Raw genomic sequence first — 24,903 nt, 5'->3', positions numbered from 1 at the left:
AGTCAGAACTGTTTGGTCAGTCTTTCCTTTTGGCAATAAACTGTGCCTTTCTGCCCTATGCTGTGCTCCTCAAATACCTGTTGATACTTCCATTCTCTGGAACATCCAGGAACAATAACTGTTGTCATAATTCTCTCCCCCTGCAGTGACTAGCTGTATCTGGCCTCCTTCATATCATATACACCCCCCCCCACCCCCAAAGAAAGTCCATGTTAAATTTCCAGTATATATAATTCTGAGCTCTTTCATGAATGACCTGGCAACCTGCAACAACTCCTTTTATCCATCCTATTTCCTCTCCTTCCACCCAGAGCTGTAACAAAGTGTATCTCCTCATTATTTCCATTACCTGATCCCCATGCAACCTACATATAATTCACTGAAGAGGTGCACCCTTCTCTCTTAACCCAGCCCCATGGCTGCCTTCTCCCAGACCTCTCCCCTGGGGAGCCTGTTCCAGTGCTCAACCACCCTCTGGGTGAAGAACCTTTTCCTGATACCCAACCTAATCCTCCCCCAACTCAGCTTCAGGTCATTTCCCCAAGTCCTGTTACTGGTCACAAGAGTGAAGAGAGCGAAACGTGTCCCTCTGCTTCTCCTTGTGAGGATGTTGAAGACCATCCCCAGGCTGAACAGACCTAGTGCCTGCAGCCACTCCTCATACAGCTTCCCCTCAAGGCCCTTCACCATCTTCATTGCCCTCCTTTGGACACTCTCTAATGGCTTAATATCTTTCTGATATCGTGGCACCCAAAACTGCCACAGTATTCAAGGAGAGGCCGCCCCAGGTCAGAGCAGAGCAGGACAATCCCCTCCCTCGACCGGCTGACGGTGCTTTGCCTGATGCCCCCCAGGACAGGGTTGGCCCTCCTGGTTGCCAGGGCACTGCTGACTCATATTCAACTTGCTGTCAGGACCCCCTGGGTCCCTTTCCTCAGGGCTTCTCTCTGGCCTCTTGTTCCCCAGTCTACACATGCACCCAGGGTTGCCCTTTCCCAGCTGCTGAATCTGGCACCTGCCCTTGTTAAACTTCATATGGTTGGTGATTGTCCACCTCTAATTTGTCGAGGGCTCTGCAATTTGTCACAGTCTCTCTGCATAAACATGTTGTTCAACATAATAAGCATGTTCTTATTATTAACCTGGACAAAATATAAAGCAGAAGGTTTGAACAAGCATGCTCAAATCCATAGCTGACTTTGCAAATACTATTTTAATCTAGGCACAAACTCCATGAAACTTTACTGTTTCCTCAGAAAGGCAGAATAAACAACTTCACACAATCTGCTTTTTCAAAAAACATACTCCTGTAGATTAGAAAAAAAGGAATTCTTCTAAAGATCATTTAGAAACTTTTAGACTTTCCACTGCAGGTTTGAAACCCAGACCTAGTTAGTTCTGAGTGTGTTAGCAGCACTCTATGCCATCCTACGGTATTATCATATGCTAAATAAAGGGATGCATTTTCCTTCTTTCATTATTATTTTATTGTGAGGAGGTGTGAAAAAGATGGTCCACACCAAAGGAAGAGAAAAGGGGGAAAACAATAACAAATTGGTATCTCTTTCGAGAATTGCCCCACAGGCCAAAGATTTTTATGTTCTTAATCATTATTAAATGACTTAACATGACACACAGAGCCTGGCGAATGATTGCATCCTGACATGAGAATGAATTACAAATGAAATGAAAGATCAAGCTGTATTAGAGGACTGCCTCTGGGAAATGAAAATCTTTAATTCTCTTTTATTATTGACATTTATTTGGCTGCCATGAATAACAACATAGCAAAGAGATTCAGCTATGCTTGTGCACTGAATAGCTTATCCCACGGCTCAAAACTGCCTTAACATTTATCATGTTTGCTTTTGTAGCTGACACCATTGCATACACTCTCTATCCATCTTGCATTTATCATGCATATAAAGTGCATTCTCTAATATAAGTTCATTTCATAGTGAACAAACAGCTAAGATTAGCAAGTGTCAGTCCTCAAATAAGCTCCCAGTTGTAAAAATATCAAAGAAGGGATTAATGGATTTGTTAACAACTCCAGTTTGAAGAATAAAAAAGTACTCAGTTAAAATTAAATAAGAGCACAGGAGGGTTACATATAAGATTTAGGTTTACTACATTATTACTAGCTCATGTGTAAAAACATTTCTATACTGCTATTTCTCAGCCAACTGTACAATACTCGAGGGAAGTGCCTCCATATGGGCCGTTCACGTTATGCAGTAACTTTCTGGGAGGAACACTTCCATCATCATTCAGTGAGATACACATACCCAACTCTCAGTGGCTGGTTTCTATTTCCTTTAAAACAGTTTGTAGCTCACAAAATAGGGGAAGCGGCAAACTATTGGAGAAATCACTCAAACTGCTGCTAGGAATGATCTATATAGCAGTGACATACCTGCTTAGTGCCCAGGCCTGCAGCCACAGTCTGAAGCCAATTCTGATTTCGAGGCAAATATTGTATGAGTGAGCACCAGTCCCTCAGGTGCAAAGCTTCCTCAACTTCACTTGATTTTCAAAGGAGGAATTCAGCCCTGACTAATAACTTAACTTGTGAAGGAACGAACTACTAAAATGGCTTGCCACAGCACATGTTTTTAATAGCTTTATTTAGTCTAGAAGCATAGGTGGACAGAATTAAAGAGACTGTCAAAAGGTAGGCAGTCATGTTTATAATGCTTAAATCTGTGCATCGTACTTCATCAGTTTAGACAGCAGAAACTACTTCTATCCCTGCTAGAACACCTTTTTCCCACGTACTCCTTTGAGAATTGAAGAGCAGACGGCTGAGAAAAGCTAAAGTGAGACTTTCTGCTCAAAGCAAAAAAGCCTGGAAAATTCACTTAGTACTGGATTTCACTTCCTCCTCTTCACAAATGTTTAAATATACTACACTGTTGCACAGCTGTTCTCAGCAGGCATAGTGTATTCTTGTTTGCAGCAAAGATGGCTACACAGATAAAATCTCAAGTCATAAAAATCTGAGTAAAACCAACTGGATCAATATTTTAGATCTATGTTATAAAAAAAGAACTTAAGATGTTCAGAACTAAATTCTCAGGCATCCTTGTGAAATATTAACTTTTTAAATTCGGAATCTTAAAACAATTAAAAGCATAAAAGATGAGAAATATGGACTAACATCAAAAGGCAAATGCTCTGACTACCATTTAACAGTTAAAATTTGTAAAACCACAACTTGTAATTGTTTAACTGGAATATTTACTGTGAGCAACAATGGAGATTTGAAAAATATACCTGTAGCCATGACAGTGTCATCTTTCCCCTGGGTAAAGACCACGATCCGTTGCCTTTTAGTGTTCACCTTGGGCAGGGCTTGTGTCTTCCGGGCTATCTCTTTAATGTCTTCAGTCTGTTCACAGAGAGAAAGAAAATTCTTGTTACCAGCACACTAGAGTGGTGAGAGATTAGAACTTTATTAGCAGATCAAAGATTTATTTTCTTACAGCTAGGTATAAAATAGACTTCATTGTCAGTAGAGGAAGATTTTAAAAAGGAGGAATACTTCATTCTCTGAAGGGTTTATGTAGTACTATGAGACCACTGTTTTTAATCTTGATAATGATAGTTCAGCTATTCCAATTGCTGCAAAACTGCAAAGCTAACAAAGGAATTAAAGAGCATTTCTTAATGAGTAATTAGTGGGTTTCTTTGCTGCTGACTGGATTCTAACTGTACCTATCATAAAATTAAAAATAAAATTGGTAAGAGAATACTTTGGATAAACTCTGAGCCTGATTTTCATCCAATTTAGCCAGGTTTTATACTACTATAATCCCTCTGATTTCAGCAGGATTACAAATACTGTTTCTCTAACTTCCCTACAATAACTGGTCTCATCAAGCAAACAGCACCTGAGAGGGTGTGCAGCCCAGGTGCCCCCTGGTTGCATAATTGAGATGCAAGGAAGTAAAGGGCATAAGGTACATTCAGTGGAGCACAGAACATCACCAATTTTCTGACATAAGGCTAAGGTGCAAAAGTTTCAGAAATCTTCACTTTAAAAGGATGTTGTACTTCTTTGTGCATGTGGGTAGGAACAGAGAAACTGGTACATTGAACTGAACCTCTCGTCCATCCAGCACCTTTGACAGCAACAAGCTTGGAATGTTAGAACTGATGCACGAAACTCTAACAACACAACTTGCCATTAGAGTGTTATACTTTCTATTATCACTGTTGCCCTATGATCTGAAACACAAGAATTTCAATTTCTAATTGACTTAGTTCTCAATCTAATCTAAATATAGGTATTCCTATATTTAATTGTATTAATGTCAAACCCATTTACAATGCTATATGGGAACCTTTGGTTGTCAGATTTATCTCAAGTCAGTAAGTTCTGCAAATTAACTTTGGTATATGTAATCTATTTCTTTCCATAATTTATGTATTTTCCTTTTTTTTCTTCCTTTATTTCCTAACGTTATCCTCTGTGCTACTTACTGTGTCCCACTTTATTCATACCTGTGTTAAACAACACCACACTACTTTCCCAGTTTGCTCTTGTGTACAAGGAACTGTAGTGAAACATGGTGAAGGCCCAGCGTTGAATATATGAAAACAGAACAATACTTTCTCATTGTTTTGTGTACTGTTTGTTATGAATCCAAACTCATTTTTTAACACTACTACATATTGAATAGAGTTCATTTATAAAGCTGTCCAGAGGGGTTTCAAGTCATTTACCAGAGTTGTTACAATTATTTTATATTATTATTAAATTGATTTGTATCTTTCAAAATCAGCATACTGTGTTATTTTGAAACCCAGGTACAGCATGTACTATTTTGACAAGAGTCTGATTATTTTTCATCAGAAGGGCAGGTAAACGCTTCAGGAACTATAATCTACATATCACTCTGTCCTGGTTACTTGCCTTTTTTTTTTTCTTTTTTTTTGTTGTTCTTCCAGCACTTCATCTTTCCTATGGACAGAGAATATGCCTGGGCTATATATTTACCAACACCCATTGACGTAAAAACTACATACTACTTCTGCAACACTCTTGGCCTCCCTTTAATTTCTTCCCCGACTGTGGCAGTTAGAGAGCCCATTGATTTATACACATTTGGCAAACAAAAAGTAGTTTCCCCTTTCTTATTGGCCTCTTTATCTCTTTTTAAAATTCTCTAATACTTTTAATTTCCATATACTGTGCTCTCATTTGTGTTATTTCTTTCTCCCTCCTGCTTAGACAGTTAACAAAGCATTCAGAAGGCAATGTCTTCCCCACCAGAGAAGAGAAGAACCTTGAACCTCCTCTGTGTGGACTGAGGACAGTAAAAAGGGGCCATCTTACCCCTAATTCTCAGAAGGTGATGAGTCCCTTAAAGATGCCAGAGAAAAGCACTGAAATTGCTGTTCCTCTGTTTTGAAATGTCTTTTTAAGAGGTTTAAGAACAGCAGGTATCAGCTGGCGGTACAAGCTGTTGAACAGGGGATGAATGGAGAATATAGCCCTTCAGCTTGCTAATATGTAGGCTTCTGAAGGTTAACCTAAACCCTGAAATATTTCAGGCCTTGATAATTAAGAGATCCACAAACTAGAAACTGCAATAAATCATCATGAGGATCAAAGGAAACAGGAGAGAGGTGTTTAGTTTTTGCTAAGTTGGAAGTGGCTACTGGTGACTTTATTAGGCTCATTTACAGTGGAGTAAAACAGGCACAGAAATCAAAGAGCTTGAAGATATTTGTGCAATGTATTTACATGCACATTGAATTTTGAAAGGAAAATGATGAAGTTATAATAGGGGAAAACGGCATGACCAGAAGATGATTTTTGCAGCTTAAGGAAGAATAAAGATTAACTTACATGAAGAGAGGACCCTGAGGAAAGAGATTAGTGAAGAATGATGGTAAAGGATGAAATAAAGTAGACAGTGAAAGAAAGTAAAAAGCACAAATGTTTTCAGGAAGAATTAAATACATAAAACGGATGTAAAGCATAAGTACAAGGAAGGTATTTAGGAGGAAAAGGTAATTTAAAAAAAAAAGCAGAAATTTCCAGACAGAGTGATTTGGAGATTTGTGTCTGACTGTGCAGACTTTAAAAGTAACTGAATAGCATTTTCTGTGAAAATTAACTTGACCATTTTCAGACAAAATCACTCTCTATACTAATTTTTTTCAAAGGAAGAGAATAAAATAGAGCTTATATAGTGGAAGAGCTTCAACGTCAATGCTGAGGAGGCTTCAACTTATGCACAATATATCTCCATTTTACCATTAGGTTGTATTTTGAAGGTCAACTGTGACCTTATACAATATGTGAATATTTACAACTTAAGACTGCAGAGGTACTATGCCTCTTATTTCATTGTCAGGCAAGCATCATGGAATGTTGTCATCTGCTATTTCTGTTCAGAATATATATAATATTTTCAAATAATATAATATATATATATGTATAATATTTATTTTGCACTGACTCGTACCTGCCCACATACTGAGACTTTCTTATACATCCTTTGTCTACAGACATGGCTGATAAGACTGTACTGTTTATGGTCCTAAAGCCTCAGTAATGTGCCCCAAATTCACAGGATACTCAAACATATCCAGTTATATACTTGAATCTGATTTAACAAAGCTGTCATACAAATCTCACTAAAGCATGATTTTCCCATTGATGCTGCAACTGAAAAAACTCACGTGGCATTCATTCCAGCAAGTAAGTGGAATATGTGCATGTGAAGAAAGCACATCAGATAACCCAGGATCAGACAAAATATGTGAAAAACTATGCTAGACAAACTACGTCTTCTGATTTCTGCCTCTGAACAGATACCCAATAGCTGGGACTACCACAGCCCTGACCTAAACAGGCCATTAAAACCATTGAAAACAGTGGACCTGTGCAGTGTACCTTGTTAATTTGAAGACCTAAATCTGGTTCAGGGTACCAAAACTCTGATTTTGTTCCCCAGCCAATATGTACTTAGGAGGAGACCTCTACCTCTAACAAGAGAAGTTATTCTGTATGGCAGCTGCTACCAACCCCTGAGATACCTACTGTTCCACTCACTTTGTTTTCCCTCTTTGGTTGACAGACAGAATTGAACCCTAAATATTACGTTTAAAGTAGGATTTTGCTTTCCTAATTCCCACACAGAAGAAACAGCAAGTTATCCTTTTGTAAAAACAAAACCTCATAAACCTTTGTTATCTGAAACGTATTAGAAACATCCAGTTAAAATATACTGACAACCATTCTACCACTCTAATGGAAACCAAGTCTGAGAGCTTCCCTGGGATAAAAATTGTGCCTGTTACAATGGATTACAGAGATGACTGCAACGTACAATTAGGATGAAGCACTGTCTTTGCAGACATTATTTAATAGTTTTAAAATGTCACAGAACGTGAAATTCACAAAAAACCCTCCACCCCACACTGACGCTCTCCAGGAAGAGACCACATCAAAAGTAATGTTCTACTTCTGATTATTACAGATAAGTGTTGATCAGAAGATAAAGTGAAGGAAATAACGGTCTTCAAATATCGTGATTGATTTTACAAAAGTACCCAGTATTTCAGCAAAGTACAATGGAAAACTAACTGCTGGTAAGGTGAAACATAAAAATTTCTTTCAGTGGACTTTCCCTTACAAAGGAACAAACCAGATTTCTGTCACTGAAGCATTTTCTCCTGTCTATGATAAGATTTTATTTCTCCAGAAAAGGTGTATATTTTCCTGAAGTTGTCTTGATTGAAACTTTTTTTTTCTCTTCAAAAACTGTTCCAGATACACTTAATCCATGTTTAAGAGATGCATTTAGTATGCAAAACTGTTGAAATTACTGAGAGGTAGAACACCTGATTCTCTATGCTAAAATATTTCTGATTAAATTCAATTGCAGCCACTAGCAACTTTTCATCACTTCTATGATAAACATCCTCTTGTTTTTTGCCTTGGTCAGACAAGTCCTTTCCATCCCTTTGCCATTTTTACCAGTTTTCTATTCTCAATATAAATCACAGAATCAATGTTTCAAGCCTTTGAGAGTTGCTGGAAACTTTCCTTGGTTTTAATTGAAAGCCTAACTGAAGCTCCTTTGAGTTTTTTGCAGGATACTTTATTTAAGTATGATTTTTATTTTTTTTTTTTTTTGCCTCCACAGCACAATGGGAAAACACAACTGTGGATGCTTATCAAGTTTTACACATCTCTGTCAGCAAACTTGACATGTGAGTCGTTGCCAAGCAAGGGGGCAATAAGAGATAAGATCATAATCATTGTGCACTTTACTGATATGCTGTAATCAAATGTGGCAGATTTAGGATGTTCAGGAGGAACTGTGCTAAAATCTCTAAGCAAGCACTAATGGAAAGGTTAATATGATGGTAGTTAGCAGACACCAGCAAAAGCAGTTTGTCACTAGAGCTGAATTTAAACCAGGCACATTCAAAGTCTTTAGCTCAAGGGGGCAATAAAAATATAGAATGGGTAGACTTAATACACTACTTCCTTTCTTTTTATTGTCTAGCTACCAGAGGGTACCAATAATTTCTTATGCTTCATATTTTGGAGGCATCTGTGAAATTCATTCATTTGCTAGTATAAACTCAAAGTGTATTTTTATGCTTAAGAATATAGATTATACAAATGAAAATTGACAGTGATAAAAAGTCTTGATTTCTACAAAGCAGCCACATGAATTTGGGAAACATAAAATGAAATGGGACAGCCCACAGTTTAATATCTGAAACAGCGATGGCATTGATGTACGTGCTGGTGTATGGTTCTAAAGAAATCTAAATTGTAGAACAAAAGCTGTCAGTCTTTCCCTCTTTTTTTTATATGCAACCATCCACACACAGAAGTGGCACATTTTCAAAGTGATGCAGTTTGAATTGCGCGGTTTCTATTATTTATGCAAAAAGGGTGTTGAGCAGTCAAACTCCTATCTATTCTCTCACACTGCAAACAAATCAATTAAGGTGGGTCTTATTCCAGTGCAAAAAAACATGTAAAAGGATTTATGTGTGTTCAGTTCTGCAATTTAGATTTCAGTGAGATCACTTACTATCTGCAAAATTAGCACAAGCCTTGTCACATTAATTATAGTATTTAAAACCTGCCTATTTGAATTCAGCATTAGAGACCAATAGCTGATGGCTCTCCAGATTAAGCTATCTGAATGTAGCCAATGGGTGGTACCAGTCAAATAAATACCTTGAGAAGATGAAATCAAAAGCTCTGAAAATCACTGTAAAATCAACAGTGTTTACTTCAAGAAAGTAGAGGATCAGAGATTTTTAGAGCACAGATGGAAAACACCAACTCGAATATGTTTTGAAACACAAATTCCACACTACCCTTTCTAAAAGAAGCTGTTTGTAGAAGCATGGTTTACATTAATCAGTACCTAACAATTTTATATACAACCTTTCTAAAATTCATTTGCATAATGATAATCCGCATATGGCAGGGTTTAAGTTATTTAAGCGGTGTTATATTTCACTATTTAGTCTTGCTTCACCACTGCTTTAGCAGTGAATCCTTCTGGAGTGTAATGCAGCTAATGAGGTAGCTTTTTAACTGAACAAACTGACAGGTCCCATATCTGCAGAGGCAGCTTGAAACCGTGCCCAACCTCTCGGCTTCCCAAGAGGCTTTTCAAAATTCAATAAATAACATCTGTAGGCGATGTTGGGTGCAGACCTAGCAGAGTGCGTCATAACACTGAGCTGGCAGAACAAAGAAACCATGACGACTGCCAAGTTTCCATGGCAACCGCTGCGAGGCTTGGAGAGTATAATAGCACATCAATCATTGTCCAAAAGAACTTCATTATCAGCAAGAAAAAAACCTTTAGGATCTGTTTAGTGTGCAATTGTGGGTTAACTCACCTCAAAGCCTTGCTCTCTAGCAAAAGTGGCAGCTTCCTGAAATAATAAAAAAAGAACAGTTAATTATAAAGTGCTAGATAATGAAGAAATAACACATTTTGAAACTCATTCAGCCAGTTTTCCTTTTACACGATTATCTCACTATAGCCATATACAGTTGTTCGATTCTGATAGTCGCACCAAAAGCTTCCCCCTCCTTCCCTCAAGCCCAACAACGGTACAATGTCAACACATTTCACAAGTTCAAATAAAGAGGGTACAGTATTTTTTTTCCAAGTGAGGAAAGTTATTTCTGGAGATAGGACTTTGACTAGGAAACCACTGCTTCAAATCCAGACAAACACCCTTCAGACATATTTTTAATTGAAATTGTATCGGATCTCCATTTATGTATGGCACACATGTTATCAAGCCATTTAAAAAAATCATGTGTCATCTACAGTGCATTAAGAAACCAGGATCACAAAATGTGCTCAAACCCTTGTGGTAGAATCAGATGAACATTTTAAAATACTCTTGATGTCTTAATCACTGCTTTAGGCAATTTAACTATGTTCTTTTCCTGAAAGAACAGAGGAAACATCAGGGTATCAGAATGTCCTCATGTCTTATTTATATTAATTGGAGCAATTAAAATCTGTTTTGAAACAAAAGCAAGGGGATGGAAGACAAGAGCACTATTTTTCCCTTACTTTCTACCTTAACATCGGAAATATTGCAGAAAACCCTCAAAGTCTCTATGTTTTAACTCGCATTCTTCCAAATTATCTTTGCCAACTGATATTAACTGAGAGATAATCTCAAGCCAAAATGGTGAGCTGATCCAACTAAACAAAAATAACTACCACACCAGACCAGTCCAGTGTCCCTACAAGAGGTTTTAGTGCTGCAGAGGTTTTTAGTGCTGTGGACCTACATTATCTGTCAATTTGGGGGCAACAGAAGAATTTGATGTGGGTACAATTGATTATAACAACAGTAAGTTGAGGTTAATAAAATGTGATAAGCTGAAAAGCACAACTCCTCAGGCTGCTTCACTGCAGAAACATAAGGCTGACCGGGTTAGCCTTAGCTGATGTTGACAGAAAAACTGAATCATGGTCCTGACAATTGGGTGCGGGCAAGGTTAGCCACTTTGACAATTTACTTACAATTGAATCCCTTCTTGTACATCACACAGGCAATGACATTTGCTAGCCTGGCTGTCAAGGAGGAGTGTAGGGTTCAAAGATATCATGCAGTGTTTTCCTAAACCAGCATGTGATTAACAAAGCCTATGCTCATAGGAAAAAAGGAGCCTGCAAGCTTCCACTCTGAAGTGATGCACTTACAATGAACTGCAATACAATCAAGAAAGCCTCAAATGGGACTGTGACAGAGGAAAAAAAAAAAAAGAGAAATAAGGTAGTGATAAGGAGGAAGAGAATAAGAAAACTGCCTAAAAATTATTTCTTGTACCCAAATAAGTTCTTTAACCTCAGGTTTTTGGTCATGTAATTGAAATATGAAGTTACACTGATTTGTCCTAAGAGGATTTTTTTTTAAATCCTAATGCAGCAGGACATTAATATATGTGTTAAAATATTGTCTGGCCAGGAAATGGGACACCAGTACATGAAATAAAAACCATTCCAGTGAAGTGATGCTTTCTTGTGTGTGAAACTTTGAGAGAATTCATCTTCATTTTCTGTACTGGGGCACCCATGCATAGCACATGTGGTTTGAAAGACCTGGCCCTTCCACAAGAAAGGACAAATGATTGCACATTTGTTAAAAAGTATCTCGTCTTCAGATTCTCCTGTTAGAGCGTCATCTTTTAGCCTGGTCTGCTGCCTGGCTACATGAATAATGGCAGCTAGCATACAATCATAGATTTTCCTGCAGTTGACCTTTAATCTCAGGGTGTCTGAACACGCCAAAGAACAACAGCAATCTTAATTTTCTTCTCTCCCATCGACTGAACCTCAGAACAACTCCTGAGCAGCTTATTTCAGTCAGGACTGCGCCCACGGCCCCCTAAAAATCAGCCTCTCTCAGAATGAGATCCCTTTAAGAAGTAAGGCCCCTCCAATAAAAAAAGCTAATAAAGCTCAAAACACACATTTGGATTCTACAGTTTGGTGTTTGCAAAATGCTGAGAAATGTGAGGCAGTCTCTGAATGCCAGGGACAGTTCAAAGTAAATTAACCAGATAAAAGCGATGAGAACCTTTTAGTATCTATTCACAATAACAGCGAGAACAGGAAACAAGCAGAACCCATCTGTGCAGCCCTAGGGCACCTCATACTGAGCTCCACGTCTCTAATAAAGTAGTCAGGTTAAAATCTAAGTGGCTGTAACATGTGGAGACTGCTCGGGTTACAGCGGCCAGCCGGGGCGTTCCCTGATGCAGGTGATAATCAGTATGATAATCACTATATTTACAGGCTTTCCATTTTATATCTGACATTGAAAATCACGAAGAAGGAGGGATTAAGGAAATAAACAACCTACACAGAAGCTTTACTGCTCCCCAGAGAATGCAGCATTTTCATTCATGTGTGACATGCGACAACAGCAAAGCAAAACAGCGACAGAACAGAATTTTCTTAGGAGGCTTCATTTCACATCAGGAGTTCTTTCAGTTTTGATAAACTTTAAACATTATTCATTCATTGCTCCAACTCAGCATTTTCAGAGCTATTTTCTGTTATTGTCTACAACTGAACATCTCATTTCATAAAACCCTCTCCCTATCTTTTCACTCTTTCATACTAAATATATTAAAAACTCACACTCCTTTTTCTATATAATCTCTTTACTAACCATGACAGCAAATTTATTGTTGCACCACCTAAAGTAGAAATGGGATTTGGCTTTAGTTGTGAAATGTCATTTGACTCATGTCATTTGGGGCGAAAAAAATACTAAGTACAGTCATGCTGAAAGAACCTGTGTGCAATGTTACTTAATGGGAGTAACACAATGTCACCAAAGTTAACACACACCCTCTCTTTGCGTAATAGTGAGCAGTTTACACAGGAAAGCGAGACAAATTAAAGAGATAACAATAAAAAAGACAACTTCCGTTAGTGCTGGCCTTGTTGTTATGTTGAATTTGCTTCCCAGCTGAAAACTATTTCCATTCTTGCACGTATTTTATTACTGTCGGAGTCCCAGCATTTAGTAAAAGGAGCTGTTTATAATCTACACACAGGCTAATTTTAACAGGACTTGTTAAAATTCTGAGCCCTTTTATCACCAGCAACACAAACTATTTGTTTATAAGTAAACAGAAACATACCCTCCAAACACAGAATCCATCAGCATCTGCATTCCTAGGAGTATTTGTTAGCCCCCTGTGTTAAGAGACTTTTATGATTATAGAGTTAAGATGGCTCAACTTCAATAATCTCATGTTTGGTTTGCCATGAGACACAGAAGGCATGCTATATATTAAATATTCTTGACACATCCAAAATTTTTTTTGTTGGTACCAAGGTTTTACGATTACTTGATCAAATTAAAGCCAAAATGGTAACAAATGCATGTTGGGGTAAAATTAATTCATGTAGGCCAACATAAAACTCATGCAGTTGCATTGAAGAGCATTTAAAACCACGTATTGCCAAAATTAGCTGACAAAGGATGTTTCAAAAGCACCACCAACATTGTTATCTACAATATGCATTTTAACCTTTATATGGAAAAAAAGGAGCACTGTAAACTAAATTTGCATTTCATTGCCGAAATCAACATTATCTCATAAAGAAATGATAAAACAGCAGGACAGCAATGATACCCTTGTACATGAATGCATTTCCCATAATTACAAATGAAAGCAAATGCAGGGGACACTGAAGCTAATCCCTCCCTTGTCATCCTTCTTGGTAGAGAAAACATCTCACAGAACAACCTCAACTCACATATTACAGTACTACCCCCTGGATTTGATTTACTGTTTTTAATTTAATTGGGAGATTACTGACAGGTTTTGAGGATGTTCCTACTGCATTAACTGTAAACTTCCTGACTTACCCAAAATATACCCTATTCAGGAATATCATCCTCTTTCTCTGCATAATAAATCTGTGACTCAGTGGGTTCAGACCAGCCCATGAATCAATGTAGTCTCAAGTTGGCACACACACATACAGCATGTGTAACTACAGAGGAAGATCCTTGCAGTACAGTGCAGACCAGAGTGCAGAACAACAAAAAGAAATAGAAAAGCAAACTTGAGTGGACTCACTCAATGAGAAATAGTAAATGACTATGAGGACCACAGACTTCATGTCTGCATTTGATGGGACCATTCCTACTGGTACCAACCATGTTTGATTAGAATTTGAATAGTGCTTCCAACACTGTACCTTACAAATCTTTCTAAACTGCTAAAGTCTTCTATAAATAAATCTTAAACATTTCCTTCCTTTTCTACATTTCAGAAGTATGGATTGTTAGTTTTCCTCCATTTACATTGTTTCCATGAACACAATTAAGACCATGATAATCTCCCTCAGATAACTCCCTTTTTCTTCAGTATAATCATTACTACTATCCATCCCACTCATAAGTTCAGCTCCAATCCTGATATAACTTTGTGCTCTTTACATCCTCCCTTGCTTTTCTACAGATTGTGTTGTTTGTGGCAACAAAGTTAGTTTCACAAATCTTTAACACTAAAACCTTGTTATCTAAATGGGTGACAACTGAAATAAACATATGGGAATATAGAGGTAGGTGCTGAAGATTTATATTTCCGAAACAATTTTTTTCATTATTTCCTAAAGGACAGTAGACTTGTATAACAAAACCCAAACCCAAACAAACCCTTCAAAAATAATGTATTATTTGTCTCATTGCACTACAGAGACATGAAAGTCTTTTCCTTCATTATAATTAATAACACTCATAGTTTATCTTTCCTTAAGCAGGCACATTTGTCCCTTGTATCTCTTCATCCCTTCTATCATCTTTCCCTGTCCCCAACGAGGAGCTTTCTCACAAAATTCTGTGCTTTCAGAGCTACACCCTTGTTTTATATACTTTGTAGGTACTGGGAATATCAGATTTCAACAGTATCTGTTGTGCCCAGTAATTCTGACTATGGGTCAAAAAAAAGACATCACAGACAGGACAATGGATTTTTAATTGCTGCCTTTGAATTATAACACAGATGTCATAAATATACCGACTAACTTCATGACACAGTTGATGAGGTACTCTTTTATCAAATCCAGGTATTTAAGGAAGCCTGTAAATGTGCAACAGTATGATTCATCTTTATACCACTCTTTTCTGTATATGCTACACAAAGCCAAACTAAGTTATATCTGATTTTATTACCTATCCCAATTTTAAGAAAATAATACATGCATAGATACACACACACATAGGTATCATAGCAAATCCACAGTTCTTAATGTGATGAATTAGCAGCATACAAGTACTTTCATGAGATGCAAAGAGGAGTGATATCAAAGCCGTGGTAATGATGATCCTGACCTACCTTGGGAATCAGAGGCAGATTCTGCTGAAGACCCTCTGATGATCAGTTGAAAATATGACTTCAACAAATGACTGCTATATTTAAAATGAATGGATGGAAAGTCTACAGGACACAGCTCCAGCTGGATCACTAACCTTTAGTGCCAACAGCACATTTATTGTGGTTAGTGGTAAGATACACATGTTCCTCTTCATTCAGCGCTAAATAGTTTTCAGCAGTTACTCAAAATCCTATCCAGCCTCTCATGTCACTGCAGTCTGATTTAGGCATTACCTTAAGGTCAACTATTACTACATTTCACTATGTAAAGGCAATACAAGCTCATATGCCTTTATTAAAAAATGGCCATTTATAAAGGCATTAAGGGCTCAAGAGGCAAATGTCATTTTATGCTTTTTCTTTTTTCTTTTCTTTTCCCCAAAGACAGTTGCTTTAATATGGGTCATAAAGAGTTTGAGAAACAGAAGACAAAAGAACCACACAGCATATTTTCTGAAACAAATGGTGAAATTCTGCTACAACTGAGCAAGTTTGTGCTATCCTTGGGGATGTGGCACGTGGATGTAATACTTCAATATAACTGTTGTTTGACAAGCACAAAGGACTAATCCTTGATTTAGTCAGTAGTGTACACCTTTCACATTTCAGAGAAGATCAACAGAAGTGGTCACAGAACGGACAGACTCTGCACACAGCTTGAGAGTCAACACTGAGAATCAGCAAGTATCTACCCCTCACTGGTTGTTACTGAAGAAAGCACAGCTGGCATCAACTGGATGGGTAGATTACCATAAAGGAACACTAAGGGGATTTTTACCCCTCTTTCTTTTCACCATAAGCACTGCCAGACTCCAAAATTGCTTTTCTTTATAAAAGACAGATAGTAAGAATTCGTATCATATCCTACAATATTATTTCAGCTTGCTCCAGCAATACTAAAGACACCGGTAAATATATGTACACTGCCTTCACCCAGAAGGTGAAAATATAAAATAATAATAATCGGTTCAAGTGAATAATCAGAACAAATATAAATACCATATGGGGTTAAAATTGTAATGTTCAGAGGGATTCTGGTACAGTACCAGAGGGTTTTGTCTGAAAAAGCCTAGTGTGAAAAGAATTGAAAAAGAAACGTATTTCCTGTCCTGCTTGGGTTCACCCCGGAGAGTCTGTATCATGTACAATTCATTAATATTCAAGCTATTTATTCTCCTATTCAGGTTAGCACCAGAACTATAGTTCCTGCTAGAATCTTCTCTGGTAAGAATCACCCTGAGTCAGAGCTTAATGCCATTACAGGTCTGCAACAGCTGCAGCAGGAATATGCCTCTGAGCCATTTTGAAATTTTATGATGGATAAAGTGCTATTACTTGTATCTACCTTACATCCTTACCTAAAGAACTGAACACTCTGCATGTGTGTCTCTGCTCACATATTATAAGCATCAAATGAGTGAACAATACTTACAACATTTCTCCATACAAATATGTCTGTCTCTACCTTAAAAATAAATGCATCATGATCAGAAGAGAGGGAGAAGGAAAAAAAAATCCACTCTTTCCTTAAATATCATTGAATCAGGAGAACATAATAAAAATGAAAACAAATATCTTAAAACTAATAGCTAGAAGATAAGAGTTTTATACGCATATAAAAATAAAAGATGTGGTGGTCTTTTGAAGTCTTTAGTACTGTTCATTGGATGCTCCCAGTGCTAACTTTCTGGCTGGAGGGTGACAAATGGAAATAAAAGATTGCATCATTTTCAACAAGGCCTTCTATGATTGCAACCACTCAAACTAGTCTGAAATCAGACAAGATATTCTCATCTAGCAATTTCAGATGAAGAGAATAATCAGATTCTGTGCTAAAAGTGCTGGGATCCAGCAGGACTTGTCTCTAGCCCAGCTAAAGGGGTAACACATTTTTAGCAGTGAAACTGAGTTGTTTTGTACACTTTATTTAGTGTGATGTCATGTACAGCCATTTAGAATTATAACTAAGGCTCTGGTATTGGGAACCCTGTAAAAAGCAGCCATCATATAACACTCTTCTTGTGCTGGGCTGGCTCTACTTGTTAACTCTAGGAAGAAAATAAAGTTGCTCACTGCAACCTCTAGTGATAACACTAACTTTCAACTGCTCTTCAAAATACATATTTTACCCTTTCAATGAATTTTGAAGCCAGATGACTTTAAGATTCTTACTGGAGTTTCTTGTGCTGTTTAATGCTAATTCAATGATGCATTTATCTGTGTTCAAAATATGAATACACAAAATAAATTTTTTTTCCTGAAATTTTCTGTAGCTACTTTCTGGAAGGAAAAACCTAGTTCTCAGTCTGTACTAGTAGTGCTCTCTCACAACATGGTCATTGCATGGAAAAACAAAATTTCAGTCTGACCACAGTTAGATCACTGTGGTCCTGACTGTAGAATATGAGCTCTAATTCCAGATGTGACTAAGGCACTGTTTATCATGTTGTACAAGTTGCTAATGTCCTGTACCAATTTTTTAAAAATCCATAAAAGTTAGAATTTAACTGCTTCTGACAATTAAGTGTTTAAGGATGAGTGGTTTTTTGGTATGTTTGTACTTTTTCTACAAGAAGACAGACACCTTGCACCTGAGACCAGTAAAAGAGATTGCAAGAATAGCCAAATAATGGAATTAGAGGTATATGATTCCAACATATTTTAGTGGTATTACAAAAGCCACAGGGTGCTTGAGTTTGGAAGGGGCCTCTGAACATCATGTAGTCCAACCCAACTCCTCAAGCAGGGTCAGCTAAAGCAGGTTGTCCAGGAGCACTGGATTTTGAATATCTCCAAGGATCTCCACACCCTTCCTGGAAAATCTGTTCCAGCATTCAATCACCATTGCAGTACAGTTTTTTCCTTATGCTTAAGTGGAATTTCCTGTAGTTGAATTTGTGCACGTTGCCTCCTGTCCTGTCACTGGACACCACTGTGAAGAGCCTGCCTTCATCCTATTTACTGCCTCTCATTAGTATGCACTGATAAGATCTCCCCAAGCCTCCTCTTCTTGAGGGTCTCAGTCTCCTCTCCTCAAACAACAGACACTCCAAACCCTCAATCATCTTTGTGGCCCTTTGGTGGTATCACTCCAGTAAGTCTATGTCCTTCCTTCTCATGCTGGGGGCCCAGAACTGGACCCAACACTGCAGATGCATCTCACCAGGGAAGGATCACTGCCCCCCACCTGCTGGCAATGCTCTTCCTCAATGCAGCCCAGGATGCTGTGGTCTTTCTTCTTCACTGTGGGGCACATTGCTGGCTCAAATCCATTTTTTTTCCACTGGGATTCTGAGGTCCCCTTTAGCCAAGATGCTTTCCACCCAACTGGTTCCCAGCCTGTCCCGGGACCAACATTCCTCCCCAGATAAGAGGACGTTCCATTTTCACTTGCTGACCTTCATGAGATTCCCATCACCACATTTCTCCATGCTGTCAATTTTGGAATTTTGATATTATCCTTTGCGTTGAGATAGTAGCTACTGTCTGCAAGCACAGGATAAAATCCATGCCGGGGCTAGGTAGACAGGGAGACTTTATCAAAGACTTACTGATACACACAGAAAAGTCAGGATGGAAAAGAAACAGCTAAAGAAACAAAGCAACTAACCACAGCCATGGAGCAGGTGAGGACAGTCATGAATCAGGCCAAGCTGCACTGACAAATAAGCAGTGTCTCTCAGAGACTTGGAAAAATCCTCCATCCAGCTTCTGTGGGCCAAAGGACTGCTCACATCAGTACAGAACACCAAAGATGAAGGAAACATGGAAGTCCATTAATGGGTTCACGTGGGTTAGAATATGCTTGGCAGCAGACATTCAAATTATCCATAACCAATTGCTTCATGCATTCAAATCACTCTCATTTCATTATAATTGCTTTCTCCTTTAAAATCTGGCTTAGATAAAAAGATGATGACTATTCTATTGGTTGGGTTTGTTACTATGCTTTCAAATATTATTTTTTTTTAAGAAGTGGGATACAGAATTTTTTATGACAGAAATGAAACTATAAGCATTCTCAGCACTCCTTTTTACTTTTAAAACACCATACTTGCAACAACAACAACAACAAATTATAAAATGTATGATGTAAAAAAAAATTATGAATATGCATTAATTCCTATAGAAAAAAAATGAAATTATATCATGTAATTATGGTAAATTAAATTCCTGCATCAAAGATCAGTAATCTTTCACCTAATACATAACAGCATGATTATGACAACAACTTATTTGTTGAAAGTGCACAGTTTAGCAGTACATTATTACATGGATAACTACCCAAACCCCTTTCTTTCAATGTGATCATCTGCTCTAAGATGCACTGGATATGTAGCAGTAATACTGCTAAGATGAATTGACAGTGGTTTTGTCTGTCAGGCATTTGCCTTCCCTGTTAAATCAACCTTATGTACACACACATACATGATTTTCACAAATGCATATACAGATCATGACAAAACAAATATGATCTCCCTCTCTGAAACCTTCTGTGTCTCAGTTTTCTGTATGCCCCCATTCTCCAAACCCTTCCAGGTTAAATCAGTGGTTTTTACAAGCACTTCTATTAATAGATCTCTAACTAGGGAAAACAAAAAGGTGCCTAAAATGGAATCACAGCCACCAAAATACCACAACTTATCAGCACTTCCACGTTTTCTGAGTACCTGAAGGTTATAAAGACCTACAGCTCTAGTTTGAGATATACTGGTTACATCACCATTCATGTCAAATAGTACTGATGGATCTTTTTGTTACTATGAAGTTATTTTGCCTTGTTAATATAATTGCAATGACTTATCTATTCTCTCTTAAAAATATCATATTCACTAGTTACAAAATATTAAAGTATAAATAGATTTTTCTTTCAGTATAATGACTGAGGTTGCTGTACAATTTGCTATGTACTATTTTAGTTCAGTTCATAACTCACAGAGATAACTTTTAAAGCCAAGCTGAAAAGTAAAATTTGGACTCAGTCCACACAGAAAGAAATGAGAGATTTGGTCAACATTTGAATGAAAGAAAATTCTGAGTTTCAAGTGTTCTTTTTTTAGAAGAGCTGTTCTCTAAATCTCTGCTAAGCAAGGACGCTCTCCTAGTGGCACCAGTTGCATATTCCAAAGGATTATAAAAATCTATCATAGTTTTCAAGCAATAATGTTTAAAAAACTTGGTACGTAAGCATACAAAAAAATTGTCATCTCTGATTCCACCATATGTACATTCTCCATATACTCCCAGACTCAAAGAACATTTTATTAATTCTCAGTTATACTTCAGAACAGTTACCATTTAACCTCTACTTCTGTGTCTTTAAAATGCTACATTTATTTTAGGATTTGTCTCACAACTATCTTTTAATTACTGAGATAACAGATTGACATTATATTTTAATATACATTTACATATTTGTTAACCATTACTATATGTTTAGTATATGTTAGCATATTGCAAATGAACCTGAAACCACACCTGATATATTTCTTATTTTATTACATGACAAATGTAATAAAATTATTCTGAAGCTGAAATTAGTAGTCATAGTAATAGTAATTCAGTTTTGGACAGGTTATTTTTAGCTAAGTACTTGCTCAAGCCCTTCACTGCAGATTTCTCACACCTCCTAAGTGTTCAGAAGTATAAATAATCTTTTTTTTTCCTCTGCCTGTAGTATTACATTTGTGTTTAAATATAACAGAAGTTATTTCAATCTATTTAGTTTGCCTCACACTTTCCAACACAAAGAATTCCTGTGATTTCTTCCAAGATGCTGTGTCTCTTTCATTTTATGCAAAATTTGAAAAGAGCTGTGGGGTCAAAGCAGTGCTGTTCTTTTGTTCAGGTTGCACTCCAATTCGGGCTCTTGAAAATCTACTTCCTTCTCTTATATTAGTAATAATTTTTTTGGCCAAATACCAGATAACAAATGAATGGGAACATTCTAAAACAGTAGTGCTATGCTTTCAGAGCAAAAGTAGTGGCAATAACAGCACACCAGATGCTGCATTGGAAGTTTTATTTTAAAAGACAGCTATTTAGGGATTTAGGGAAATGAAGAAAGAATAGCCTGCGACCTCTGAAAAGTGGCATAAATTTGTCGAATCTCCTTGGTTTGAAGTTTATTTTTTTTTCTAAAAGAGCTATGAGGAATGTGGTGTTCATATAATATAGTAAAATCTAATTATGTTATAGACAAGCCAGAACAGATATTCGGCACTAGCAGACATTCCTAATTCCTTATCTCTTGTCAGATTTTTATATCATGCATGTTCCTCTTTCACTCAGGTTAATCAACTCTTCTGAATTATGCTTCAAAAAGTCACATATGACATCTACCATGCCATGGTTTGAAAACCACCATGTTCTAAAAGGCGTTTTGATCTTAGGTTTAGACCATGAAAATGAACAGTTTATTTGGAGCCTGGCTGGCTTACATGGCGAGTGGTGAACAGTTTGCAGAGGATACTGTGCTAAAAGTGTCACTTTTAAAAATAATATTGAAGCAATTTTTTACAAACATGGCACTTGTCCAAAGCACATATGGAACATAAATATAACCATAAAATTTTATGCACCAGATTTGACCAAGGCCTTGAGTGTTAATTTATATTTTCTCCATTTTGCTGGAAGACTAGCTGCATTTGATAAAGCTACTTCATAAGGACTCTGTTCTACTAACATTTACACATCACACATCTGGACTTGGAAAAGGATTCTGAGTAAAAGAGCCAACTAATGCAGATCTTGTTTACGTTATGTGCAATTACTCTTGTGTCATGAATCTCCCTGGGATATCAGAATGTGCTGAAGACACCCAAACAATATTTACTTCAAATAAAAGTGCAAAAGCCTGAGTGTTTCTGTCCCTATCAATGAGCTTGGTACACATGATCATGTATAAAAATTAATGGTATTTGTAGTTGTAATAATATTGCATTTCATTTTTATTAATTATTTGAATGTAATTAGAGTTGCCCTTAGCATCTGAAGATCTCTGTTTGGATTGTTTTTCTCTCACAACTCGCTCACTGCAGCCAAGGGAACTAAGTGATGGCAGTTGCAACACTCAATTCAGTTACATAAACACATCTTCCTTGCCAGATTCCCCTGCGGTGTTCCCATTTCATGAAGTCTGTCTCCAGCATTTAGTAATGTACTGTACCAGCAAGTTTCTTTTCATGTCACAAAAAATTAGGTCCTCTGCTTCTGGCAGCAGAGCAGCATGTGTGTGAGCATCACACACATGGAATCCACCCCACACCGGGTGGCTGCACCAGCAAGAGAACAGAGAAGAAATACAATACTCGAGTAGCTACAGAACAAGAACTGGATGTCAGATTTTAGCAGGAGAAAGACAGCCCTCATGCAGACATTGAAGCAGATTTATTCCTAAGGCTGTTGCAGCGCCAACAAATGTGAATGCACATTACACCTTTAACCATACACAAGATGCATGTGTTTCCTTCTGTACTGAGTGTATTTGTCAGTAATGATAAATAACACTCCTGCCAGACTACCCCTGTAGGTGTAAACGGAGTTACACTTTTTAACATCACAGCTGGAACAAACATACCTTTGACTATGAAAGCAGTATGTGGTAAAAGAGGTGAGACATAGACAGAGTGACTTAATCTATCACACAGCCCATCAGCTGCAGGGACAAGGGGCTTTCTGGACAAAGTTCCCCACCACACCTGCCCACCAGTATGAGGCTGGGTGGTCATACACCACTGACTTGCTGGAGCTTCCCCTCCCCATGGACAGGTCACTGCTGAAGGCTATCTGGTAAATTATATAGGGACTAGTGGCTGTATGTCTGTGCAAGGGTCAGAGACCTTACAAGTCTTTGGGCATGTTTATAGAAGGCGGTGGAGCATCACAGAGGTCTCAGAGCTACCTGAGCTACCAGCCTGCCATGGTAATTCACGCAGGATCACACAGCTTAAGGGACTCTTGAAGTACCAGCAAACTGTATCATCTACTTTTGCAGGTTGCCTGTCCTGGGTCAGTTCAAATGTCTTTTGTTGAAGAGTACACCTATGCACTTGGAGGATTATTTGTAAATTCCACTTACTTCCTAGATAAACATAAAAATACCGTGGGTTTTTTTTCTGAGAAAGAAATAGAGGAGAACAGAGAGAATCCAAATAAAAATTGAAGTAGCCAGAATTCCTTATTAATGGTTAAGAACTATAACACAATGAAAGAGGCTTTTTAAAAAAAAAAATTTACACACTTTTCAGTCAACACTGAAGCTGTGTAAAAAAGTGTCCTTCCTTCTAATTTAAGTCTTCATTTTCCTCTGGGGGTTTCTGATCACACTGAAAGAGTCTAAACAGCAGCATTGCTAAACAGAGCAGGAATCTGAACCACTGGGTGTCCACCTCCAGTTCAAGGACTTAAGCAGGTTGGATCTAACTTCCCAGTTAAAGTAGTTTTCTAGCTCTTCACTACAACCCCTACAGATAAATGTAATACCTAACAGCACCATGTCCACTTTCCTACCCAGCAAAGTGAGATTCCTTCTTTGTGGGAAGAATTCTGACACTACATGATGCAAGGAAGACAAGATCAACCATTGCATGAATGTAGATCAATTTTACTTTTGCATCTTCACATGGAATTGCTAATGGCTGGCTCCAAGTGTTGACATGTTTGTTCAATAACTCATGTGCCCTGTTCCTCTTTAGTTAAACACATTTTCAAAGCAAGTTAAACAGGAACTAACCACTCCCGTTCCAGCATAATATTGTCCACAAATGGACACAATACAAATCTGAGTTAAAGCTGTTGTGCTTAAAATAATGTGCTATCTCAGTTCAGATTAATTTTTCTGTATAGACAAGTCTTTATTAAAGGAGAATGACTGAAATGGTGGATTAAGTCTGCAGTCCTACAAACTGCTTTTCTTCAAATATCTGTATTCACAATTATCATATGTACATGTTATTATATGTTAGCTCACATCTCACAAATGAGAAAACATAACTCAACTATAAGAAGAAGCAGTCTAGATCTGTGATAAAAGACTTTTCACCTTCACTTGCCCACAGTCACAAGTCATATTGAGGTAACTCACCACTGTGCCTAATGATGATTTTGAAAATCTAGTACTTGGTTTCTCAATTCTACTGGTGTTAATGAGCTGCACACCAAAGTATACAAGTTACTACCTGAATGCTTCATAAAGTTGCTATTTCTAAAGTCAAAGAAGCAGCAGGTGAAAATCACACCACTTTCTGTGATGCTAAAAATGTTTTTACCTAACACTAAAAACCCGTGATTAGCCAAAAGATAGCTCTGTTTATGAGTTCACACTTCGAGAAAATGTCTTCCTGAATACCCCACATTATTTTCTTGAAATATTGCAGGTAAGTACCAATATTTCACAGGAGCCTAGAGGTTAAGTATATACTAGTGGAGGCTCTGCTGCTAGAAGCCACTGAGGCTTTCCTTCAGCTTGGTAGCCA

The 24,903-nt window shown here is 37.6% G+C and overlaps 1 protein-coding gene across 3 annotated transcripts in view; it reads right to left on the bottom strand.

Moving 5' to 3' along the window:
• Positions 1-24,903, bottom strand: part of ADK (adenosine kinase) — a 276,047-nt gene that overhangs the window by 38,245 nt on the left and 212,899 nt on the right. For all 3 annotated transcript variants that reach the window (XM_051800961.1, XM_051800963.1, XM_051800962.1), the window contains 2 exons: positions 9,898-9,933; positions 3,277-3,391 (listed from right to left, as the gene is read on the bottom strand). In XM_051800961.1, the coding sequence (XP_051656921.1) occupies positions 3,277-3,391; positions 9,898-9,933 (151 nt within the window). The remainder of the gene's footprint in view (positions 1-3,276; positions 3,392-9,897; positions 9,934-24,903) is intronic.

Source organism: Manacus candei, unplaced genomic scaffold (genome assembly GCF_025592945.1).
Source record: "Manacus candei isolate 608988 ecotype Guabito, Panama unplaced genomic scaffold, ASM2559294v1 h1tg000050l, whole genome shotgun sequence".
Classification (NCBI taxonomy): domain Eukaryota; kingdom Metazoa; phylum Chordata; class Aves; order Passeriformes; family Pipridae; genus Manacus; species Manacus candei.
Note: the sequence above shows the minus strand (reverse complement) of the source record. Positions and strands in the feature narration are given on the sequence as shown.